Source organism: Pseudomyrmex gracilis, unplaced genomic scaffold (genome assembly GCF_002006095.1).
Source record: "Pseudomyrmex gracilis isolate BER0280 unplaced genomic scaffold, ASM200609v1 scaffold_8, whole genome shotgun sequence".
NCBI classification, from domain to species: Eukaryota; Metazoa; Arthropoda; class Insecta; order Hymenoptera; family Formicidae; genus Pseudomyrmex; species Pseudomyrmex gracilis.
The window spans coordinates 1,581,563-1,592,605 of NW_018020592.1; the positions used below are offsets into that span (position 1 = coordinate 1,581,563).

The following is an 11,043-nucleotide window of genomic DNA, read 5'->3' on the forward strand; positions in this document are numbered from 1 at the left end:
CAGCCCGATGCACGCTTATTCGCGGATCTTTGTTAATTAAAATCTCAGTAACTATTGCGAATCTAGCAAAATGGTATAAGACTTTTCGACTCAGTTTTACTCCTTCTACCTGCCTACGAGAGATTGTACGGCCATTCTGGGACACCCTGTATATGTATACAATTTTTTTAATTAAAAACTAAACGTACTGATAACGCGGACGAGATTTGTTATTTGCGCGTGTGTTGTTTTCCGTATCGGCATCAATTTATTACGTTCTCACATTCGTATCGGGACGCATAATTGCTATTTATCGCGATCATGCGTAAGTTGATTTAGATCGCGTGTCTTGCGAGGCAGTATCAGCCTCGTCAGCTGTCATGCAAAATGTTTCCCGCTTATCGGTCTTGCACGCGCTATAGTATTATAACAATATGTTCTATAGTTTGTATACTGATTCTATTTTCTACTTCGCCGCCTTTTCACATCAATCGCGTCGTTTACCTTTCTCCCGAGGAACAAACTTTGTTCTCCCATCGTTCAATTTGATGCGAGAGATAGACTATGTTATCCGAATTTATGATGTTCGAACTTCTGGTCGATATCCAGAGTGTATATACGTATAGGAACTATGATGTAGGGTATTCAAACAGAAAACAAAAGTTTATTTAAATGTGTTCTAAAAGACGTTTACGTTTTTTTTTTTTCCACGTACATTATGTAATCTCACATGTAAGATGGAATCAAAGCCGGATCGGTAATGCGCGCGTGTGAAGATCGGCAATAGAATCGCAACAGACGACTCCGTTACAATATTCATTAGATCGATGGACAGCGACTGGTTCCAAGTGTGCGTCGAGCTCTCTATCGGTGTTATCATCGTCGTCAGATTAGGGTCGCGCCTTGAGACATCGCTCGTTTCATCGCGTTCCGTCACATAACACGCACGTAGTAACGTCGCCGCCTTCTTCGAGAGAAGAGAGTGGGATTCTTCTTCCAGAGTTTCTCTTCGCGCGAAAACGTTGAAAATTGACGAAATCCAATATCCGATGGTACGCGAAAACAGAATTTCTCGTCTATCCTCGCCGCGCCGTTGTCACGTACAACGATAAGAGTCGATTTCTTCGCGATCGCAGGACGTGCGTTAAAGTAACACAAGTCTCAAACGATGTTCGAAAACGCGGTTCAAGCGAAGCTGGTGTCGATGGTGCTGATCGGGGCCGGCAGCTTCATCGTCGGCGTCACGCCTGCCTGTTTCGTCACACACGCGCAGGATCTTCAACGGAAGCTGCTGCTCTCCTGCGCCCTGTGCTTCGGCGCCGGTGTCCTGCTGGCCACCGCGACGCTCCACGTCCTGCCGGAGGTGCGCGAGGGACTGCCGAAGCACGCCGAGCTGGTGTTCTCCTGCGGCTTCCTCGTTCTCTATCTCGTGGAAGAGTTCGTGCATTATTTCTGCCGACACAGTCATCACGGATCCGAACATGACTCGCAGCACAGAACCACGAGCGAGGGTAGGTACGTGCTGAAAAAAATGAAAAAAGAAACAAAAAACCAACAACAACAAATTTATTACACGAAAATAAATTGACACAGAGTAATCCCGCAACGCGGATGGTATCGATGATCAATGAAAATTTGCAACGCAAAATAGCGAAGCAGCGCGATCGCAATATTTTATGCAGCTTCTTTATAATCTGCTTTATTTTCTTTTACTTGTTATTTTTGTAACCGCTATCTTGTTGTCTCATATACATAACAATATTCAGATTTAAACAAAAATAATCGGTGGCTTTGTTCTTGAATAACGTGCGTCTCGCGTAATGTTATATACGCGACGTCAATTGTATCTCGGAAAATTATCGCCTTGTTATCGCCGATAAGTAACAATGCTGCTTCACATTAAATGAAGTTTTCAAGGCTATATCACGAAAATGATATAAAACGAGTTCTAAGGTATGATAAAGAACAAAGACAAACGAATTTTGAGGTTGCGGTTAATCAATCGAGCGATAATTCGATGCGCAAATTCATACACGCCGATATACGAGTGAGTTAAAAAATAAAAAAAAAAAAAAACGAAGTTTGTACGTGTAGCGAAGAAATGTTTCCGACTCTCTTCGTGCTTCTTATTACTATCTTTGATTAAATCTCCGCGCGAATGTTACGTACGAATCAAATCACAGCTTCTTGAAAGAGATTGCTTTTCGAACACGTTCAATAAATTCGCGTGAAAAACTTTCCTTCTTTTGCCGTGGCCTCTCTCGCCGCCGCTAAGGGAAGAGGAAAATTACACGATCGCTCTCAAGATAAACGAATCTCTATTCTGATAATGGCTAGCGATACTTCAAGGTTTTACTGCCTTTTCTTTTGTACGACCGGGACGGGGAATTTGTCGAAAATAAATTCCGTCCCGGTCGTACAAAATTCCGATGGTACAAAACGATATCTCGTGCGAAAATGATCGTCCACTTGCCGGCCACCCTTGCGCCCCGACACGATGTGATCCTCGAATACCCTATCCTCTATCCAACGCGAGAAACGAGCGAAGAAACGCTCTTGACGAATTCACTCACGTCGTAATAACGTTGTTCGCGCGTTAGAGAAAATGATCACTCGGGATCACTATCGTTGAACGTCGTTTATTCGATATCAACTTCTCGTGCCACCGAGAGACGTTTTACACACACGTACAAGAGTTTGCCATCAATTGACATTCAAATATCTCGTTCGCAAATACCGAGAGATCACGTGTTGTATAATTATACAACTCGAATTTCTCTACAAGTTTTTTACGTTCGCATTCTCGTAATTAAATTTGCGTAAATTGTGATTTCATATTCTTAGTCTTTTTTATTTGCAATTTTTTCACTCAATTAAAACTTACCGTATTTTTACTTACGAATTTTGTGATGTGTTTCAAATACTTCGTTGTTCTTTTCAACATCGAGGCGTGTGTGTGAAATAAAATGAACGTACATTTATCCGGAAGTTCTCGAGACGTTTATTGATTATATAAAAGCCGGGCGATTTATAAAGCATCGATTGTTAGCACGGTCGATTTGATTTTCTCGATTCCGATGCGCATATCTTTTGCATTTGATTCCGGGATTTCGCTACTCTTTGATCGGAGTATCTTTTCAATTCCAGCTGTTCGAACCAGGGCGTTGGTTTCAGCGGCGCCGCGCTAGACAGCAAGGTCTACATGTCCGAGGGAGAAGTGAGATTACCGCTTAACTACCGACAAAATCCCATCGGTGGTAACAACTCCGGTAACGCGTGGACTTACAGCAGCTACGGTGCGACACGGGGCTCCGCACGTGATCCCTGTTTGACGAGCGATAAAACGACATTTTTGTGCCACGGGAATCACGGCGAACAGTGCGCCGATACCAACACCGGACTCGCCGGTCTTGCTCTTGCTCTCACCGTGCACGCCGTTCTCGAAGGACTCGCGATAGGATTGCAAAAGCAAATTACCGAGGTGTGTGCGCGTGTGGATGCGCTAATTACGACCTAATTGACGTAAATTAGAAACGTAACGCGATGAGCAAATAGCATGGCAAACATATTGATCGAAAACGCGGAGCATTTATATGTTGGCGCTTGCAATATGTTGGCGAAAAGTCAAGCTCTAATTTCTAAGTTTAATAATAAAAACAAAAAACCCGGCTGAATGATACAAAAAAAATATTTGAAAAAGTATTTAACAATCTCCTTAATTGAATTGCGAATTTATCTGATAAATTTGCGCTATCAATCGTATGTGTGTGTGTGTGTGTGTAGATCGATACAATTAAAACATATGAGCTTTTACATTTTTCCAGGTGTTGCTGCTAACCGGAGCTGTGGCGTCCCACAAGTTTGTTGTCGGTTTTTGTCTGGGACTTGAATTAGCCGGACTCAGCAAATCCATTGGCAAATTAATATTCGCAATTTTTATATTCTCTATTGGATCCGTCGTTGGCATTGGTATTGGAATGCTAACGTTTCAAGTGAGATATCTCGATCGCAATTTTTTGCAATTAATATCTCGTTTAGTCGAAAAATAAATTTTAAAAATTAAAGAAGAGTTTTCTAAATGTATGTATTTTGATTACAGGCAGACACGGACTGGTCGAAGATAGTATTGCCAATTTTGCAAGGCCTGGCGGGTGGTACCTTGTTGTACGTTACCGTGAGCGAGGTTCTCCCGAGGGAAAGGTCAAAGTGGCACAAAAGTTGTCGCAGATACGCGGGCATCTTGCAATTTTTATCCGTCGCCAGCGGATTTACTGTTATCTTCCTTCTTAATTATTATGTAGGCGAGTGAACTGATTATGTTAAGTTTATTATTTTTTTTTTTTTAAAGTTGATTAGTCTGCTAATGTTTTGTGTGGTTGGACTTGAAGTCAATCTCTTCGAGCAGTTCTTGTGCAATACCGGACGAAATTTTTTTAAATTTTTTACAAGAGCTATTGTATGAAATTTTTTATTATTGTGATTAGTGAAAGTGATATGTTGTATATTTAGTTTAGAGTATTTTTTTAGTGAGTGATTAAGAAACACCATTATATATGATTTTTTTAAATTATATTTTTCATTACCTATTTTTTTTTATTACCACAAAATCGTGCGATTGCGAGATATTTGGGAACACAATAGAGAGATTTAAAATTTTTACTTTGTTTTTGTGCTTTAAAATATTGCGTGTAAGAGCATAAAATCCGATGAATAAAACTCTGACCATATACCGAAAAATCCACTTTTTTTTTTAACTCCGTGGTAAAACGCAAAACACTACGCTAGAACCAATTCCCGTGTAGTTCAATATTCGAAACACACTGCTTTTTCGCAGTTTTTTTTTACCGTTGATCAGAAATGTTTAAGAAGCAAGATGATAACGAGCTTTTTTCATTGTGAAACACGACGATTTGAAACCGGAGGACAATGTTTTGTTGTCGGGTTTTTTTTGTTTTTTTTTTTAGAGCTTACCGAGAATATTCGTCTTCCTGCATCGCTTCGCGGAGATGACGCGGGAATCGCGCGATGCAAAAGCTCGTCTTTATTTCAGCACAATTCCCTCAGCGTGTTTATGAGAACAATGACGTGTATTTCGAGAACGTCACACTGCGAAATCATCGTTGCGAAAACCTTTCAAATTTCCGACAACGCGTCCGTGCACGAGCGAGATTAATTCCGTCGCGGAAGAGAGCAGTAATTACACGAAACACACGTGTATAAACGCCAGAGAGATGCCAAATATATATAATCGCGTTATTAAACACAGGAATGCGAACTCGCTTGCATGAATTGCCAGTAATTAAGTAAAACTAACGTACGGCACTCTGAAATTATATGACGAAAGTTTGTTTTAATTATAATCTCCGACTCTAATTCGAATTCTATTTTGTAGCAGAAAGACTTATATCAGGAAAAAAATGTGTGTGTTATTTCCCGTCGCAATTTTCTGACTTTTTATTATTATTTACAACTGATCTCTCGTGACAAAAATTATTTACGAATTATCTTTACACATCATTTATTAATGAAATTTTGATACAGTCGGATTTGCCAAATGGAAGAGATGATGTGTAAGCTTACGTGCGTTTTTTTTTTTTAATACTTGAGATTCTTTCGTCGTAAACCGGCAGCAATTCCGAGAACGGACTCGATCCATTAGCGAATTACTCGAATGTAAGAACGGGCAGCTTTTAAAGAAGATATAGGTAGGTAGACATACATATATATAATATATATGTGTGCGTGCGTGTGTGTGTATATATATATATATATATATATATATAATATATATATGTGTATATGTGTGTATATATATATATATATACAGTCCAAAGCTTCAGATATATATAGTTTCTTAATGACTGCTGAGAAATAACGAATTAAATTCACTGTTCTGGTTTTCTCCAAGAAATTTGCTTAGTTTAATATTAAAATGTGCCATAAAATAACGAGATCGCTTGTCGTTTCAATTATTCCGCTCCTTGCCTTTTGTTTAATTTTCAGTCGATTTTACTGCAAGTACCGAGAATTTAATTAGAAAGAGGCAATTAGGAGAAAATATCGCTATTCGGTTTCCCCATTGTTTGGGCAAACCACGACGGAAAAGATACTTGCTGCGCGCGCGGTCGCGAGGCGATATTTCGCGATGACGATGAGATATCTTCTCTCGCGCGCGACACAGGCTTCCACGGTTGTATCGGAGGAGAAGGTGGATGCTCCCGATGGTCGATAGCGCACGAAGATTAGATCGGGATCGCCATTGGTGCCTACTTACACACGCTTCGTGTCGCGTTTCAGTGTTCTTTAGTGTTGTGCAGAGACGCGATAAAAAGGCTCTCTCTCTCTCTCTTTCTCGCCTCCTCCTCCTTCCTCCCCGTTCCTTTATTAGAAAATTTAAAGTCGACGGAGCGTTAGAAAGACGTTCTGACGCGGGGCGTTGGAACCTTTTTCTTGGGTTTGAAATAAAAAAAGAGATACTCGGGATGAAATTTCCATGACGCCCCCTTTGGGTTGGTCGTCACGAGGTCCGTTTTTTTACGGCAACGAGAGCTTCAGGCAAGCTTCCTCGTCCCTCTTTTCGCGCTTCGTTGAACGTGGGTAATTTCGACAAATGGACTCGGTCGACCGCGGGACGAAAGGACGAGAAAGACTCCGTAATTTAGCGGAGTAAGAAAGCGGTGGATCAACCAAATGCGCTCCTCCTCTTGCGAATCTCACACGTTGCCGAATTAATCTTTCTTGAAAATGTCAAAGCGCGATTTCTCGCGGAAAGCAGTTTGTCACCGAATCGCGCGCTCCTAAGAAACACATACGCAGCGCGCGCGCACACCGATACCTGTCGAACACACAGCTCTATACCTCCATATCTCCCGCGGTACGGGAATCCCTTCGGAGGAGACGGGGGTGCTGCTCTTGTCGTCAGTCTTCGTCGAGGCCACTCTCTTAGTATATACTCGTGTGTGTATACTTAGGTCTTTCGATATTTATACAGGGACTACATCGAGAGAGAAAGAGAGAGAGAGAGAGAGAGAGAGAGTGCGGCGGACGTTTCTTTGTAGCGCGCCGCTTCACCGGCGGCGTGAAGTTCAACGCGCATGTTGCCGCGCGAGAGTTCGCCATCTTGACTTTTCTGTCAACGCGCGTAGCGTCGTGTCGCGCGGCGACGTCGCTCCCGCGTTTTACCTTCGCTATCGCTTATCCGTCACGAGTTCGATCCCCAATTGTGTCACGAATCGCTCGCGAAAGTGCGCCGAGATAAAAAAAAAAAAAAAAAAAAAGAAAAAAAACAGTGCCGATCTCTCGATCGAGAAGTTAAGTTAAGTATGTATCATCGATATCAGAGATTTTCGTAGTCGAGTATAGCGTTCGCGTTTTAATTAACCGTGTCGGCTTGAGAAGATCAACTTTGTTTGTTTTGATTTATTCTGACGGTTTGAATTGTGCAAAAGAATCAGTGAATTACAAATTAAAATAATTTTACAAGCGCGCGATAATTAAACATAATTCGCGTTCGTGTACAAACAATTTAAGAGGTTGATATGATTATTATGTTATTATGTTATTATGTTATTACAGAGAGTAACTATCGATATCGAAGACGTCATATACGCGATATTCACTGGTGAAATTCGACATATCGCTAGCGATATCAAAATCCGCTCGAATCGCAGATCGACTTCGAGCCGCGCGGTGTAGCGCGCATGTCGTCGCGCGAGTCCGCCATCTTGTCAGTTTAGCTTCGCGCGCTTTGTCGCGTCGGGGTGTACGATTTCGTAACATAGTTGTTTTCTCGTCAATTCGCGTCGGTGTCTCTGTTGTTAATTATCGCACAGTGCCGACTAGACAGCGATCGTCTCGCACCCGCAACAATTGCAACACGCCGCGGTTTGTTCGAATTTTCTGTCTTTGTTTTCGACGGATTCGCGAACTCGTGTCCGCGTTCGAATATTATACGGTTCCGCGCGTACATCTCGCGCATTGACAACAGTTTTACTCCGTTCCGAATATCCCCGTGAATATGTCGATCATTTAGCAAATTGAACATTGCCATTATCAGAGTATCGAGAGATAAACCCGTTTTATTTAATCTCCTATCTTTGTTTTGACCGCGTATTAACCCGTATCATATTGACCGAATCGAATCCTGGTTGGAATTCGTCGAAGTGGATAAGTATATTTCTCTCTCTCTCTTTCTCTCTTTCATATATTTTCTATTTCAAAATAACAATTTTTTTTTCCTTTGTTGAAGCAATTGTTATATGAAATTTGTTTTCGCGAATTTCCGTGGGAAATTCTTTTAAGAGTACTACGTATATATAGTACTCTACTTATCACAGGAAAATTATCGTGTCGTCAAATTGTGCGCATCGCTAGCGACGTGTTTTAATTAACAACTTAATTAACGTAATGCGAGACGCGTTGTGTGTGAAATTAGCACAATCCGATCCAAATATAAGAGTGAGTTTATATAAACATATGTACATATATATATCTGTGTGCTATACGATTAATCGGTTGATGAGCGCGTTATCTCATTTCACGCGCGGTTTACAATAGATAAAAGCAATATACGCGGATTGTTTATCGAGCGATCATCCAGATCCGTGTGTATCGCGCGCGTCACGATAACAATCACTCTAGTAGTTTTGTTTGCGATAGTCTCTATAAACGCGCGCGACTGGACACGTTCTCGTCGGTTGGCGGTGCGGTGTTTATTTTCTCACGCGCGCGGTGAAGATCGTGTCGTGGGTTTATATCCCCACGTTTTTCTTTCGCGCCGCGCGCAACGGCAAACGTTATTCCCGACTCTTTACAGGAGGCGTCTTAGATTTTCATTACAAATAAAACGTGTTGAACGGAGGAGGACGCGTTTGCAGCGTCACGTAGCGCGACTTGAATAACATAAAAAAAAAAAAGAAAGAAAAACAAGAAACATCGTAAATAAGCCTTTAAAAGGACGGTTATTTCTCCGTTCGTTCTCCGCGCTTCTCGGAGTTGTCCTTCGATCGTTCGCGTCGCGCAGGTGAAACGAGAAATATGCGCGATCGCAATTAACCCGCGCGTTACTTCGCCGCCCGGATATTCTCGACGTTGGTGCGTGTTCGCGAAAGTGCCTCGTCTGGATGGAAGAGTCGAACCGATGTCAGAAATCGCCCAAGAATTGGCGCCGATGGAACAGTTGGCGGATCTGGCCGGGCGGCAGCAGCGGCAGCGGCGCAATCACAACAGCTGGTAAAGTAACTTTGTTTTATTATGCATGCAGCTCGCTGCAAACGCGGTTTCTCGTTTGTTTATTTTTGGTAAACTCGGTAAATGTAATAGCGGCGTGTTTTTATCTCGCTTCCGGCGAATCTCTCGTGATTGTGAAACATCTAAATTGTTTTAACGTATAATAAAAGCGATGCTCTTTAGAAAATACTTGCGGACTTTATGTTCTGAAAGTTGTTGTGTGCGTGTGTGTGTTGTTAAAAAAAATAAATAAATAACCACGAGAATTTGTGATAAAAATTTTTCATGAAGTTACACGAGTCATTTTTATAGGATATAGAATATGTTTTTTTTTTTCGACGGAATGACGCGAAAGCCGATTAAAATACGTGACGTTAATAAGCTTTGGTTTTGATGAAGGAAAGAGTATTTTTTTTTTTTTGTTACGCTGAAAGCTTTTTTTTCTCTGTCTCTCTTTCTCGCAAAATTCTTATTTTGTCAGGTGTGCATGATGCTTCTTTCGAAAATCCGTTTTACGTATTTGAAGCCGACGTCGTCGCGTTGTTTACTTTTTTTTTTTAAATTTTTATCCCGCGCATTGAATGCAAAGTTACACAACGATAGCTGTTAAATATCGCTCCTTAAGAATTTACTGTGCAAAACGGGTTGCGAATATCGATTCGATGTTGTCTCTGTAATACTTCGTTAATCTCAACAAAAATACACGATTTTTGCTGTCCTTGATTTTACGCGACAGAATAATAAAAATGTAAGAAAATAGGACAAATATTATTCTCAAATACACAGATTCGTTATATAATAATATAATTTCAACTTATGCACACACAAGTTCACATAATCTATTAGTTTTAATTATCATCAGACCGTGCAAACATCGGTGTGCATATATATTCGTCTCAATAATTAACTAAAAATGCAAAATATTTTTTTGAAATCCATTTACATTTTTTTTCAATTTAATTTTCAAGCAAACGCAAAGAAAATTGTTCAGGAAAATTCGTTCAAGAATGAGATTTCCCCTCGCTCGGGCAATTTTCGTTAACGGTTAACGATCACATCCTTGCGGCGGAGAGCAAGTTATTGTCTCGAGTTATGACGGCAATTAAGCGTTGCAGCCAGATTTACCTTGTAACTAACTTTCGTTGACCGGTTTTCTTGGTCTCTCTCGCTCTCTCTATCCATCTCTGTCCGCCTAGTTTACTCCCCGGCAAGATTAGCGAGCGATTCGATTAACGTTAGAACATCGCTAACAGAAACCCTAGCTCTCGTTCATGAGGAAGTTCATGACGCGATCCCAGATGATGGTAACCTACTTGTTCTTATAGAACAGTATGTTGCATTTAAAGTACACGAGAGTGCTAACCGAAACCGATATCTTGTGTTATTCTAGACCTCCACTGGGAATATACTCAAAATTTCCGGACGGATAATAACCCAAATATGATTCGGCCAGAGAAACTTTTCATTGAATTCGTTTCTAACTCGAATATTCGGAGAAATTGTTACGAGTAAACATAAACATATAATTTCTCTTCAAGCATTATGTGTATACATATATATATCGTTACTGTATTTTATTTCAACGTCAGATATTCGCAATTATTTTGCGATGTAGTTTCGAAGGGAATTCGATTGTTAAATCGACCGAATCTCTTCGGATTAGGGATGAAGAACGAATTAATTTGATCACGAATCTCACGACGGGATTTCACTCTTCAGAAATAAAAATCGATTACAATTGGAAATTTTTTACTTTCTCGTCGCAGTTAGAATTATCACAGTAAAGAATTATATCGCTTAATCCGGATTACCGTGTAAAACGGATTTTTTTAACAT

General features: G+C 40.8%; 1 protein-coding gene across 1 annotated transcript; it reads left to right on the forward strand.

Moving 5' to 3' along the window:
• The first annotated feature begins 187 nt into the window (after nt 1–187).
• On the forward strand, nt 188–5,158 carry LOC109860867 (zinc transporter ZIP1). The gene is made up of 4 exons (XM_020440258.1): nt 188–1,494; nt 3,127–3,460; nt 3,804–3,971; nt 4,079–5,158. Exons 1-4 carry the CDS (start codon nt 1,148–1,150, stop codon nt 4,286–4,288), a joined length of 1,059 nt encoding a protein of 352 aa, XP_020295847.1. The 5' UTR covers nt 188–1,147; the 3' UTR covers nt 4,289–5,158.
• Nucleotides 5,159–11,043: the final 5,885 nt, after the last annotated feature.

Coding starts and splice junctions, on each gene's coding strand:
- LOC109860867 (XM_020440258.1), top strand. CDS start 1,148: ATGTTCGAAAACGCGGTTCAAGCGAAGCTGGTGTCGATGGTGCTGATC. Junction 3,461..3,803: donor TGCAAAAGCAAATTACCGAG/GTGTGTGCGCGT, acceptor ACATTTTTCCAG/GTGTTGCTGCTAACCGGAGC. Junction 3,972..4,078: donor TTGGAATGCTAACGTTTCAA/GTGAGATATCTC, acceptor TTTTGATTACAG/GCAGACACGGACTGGTCGAA.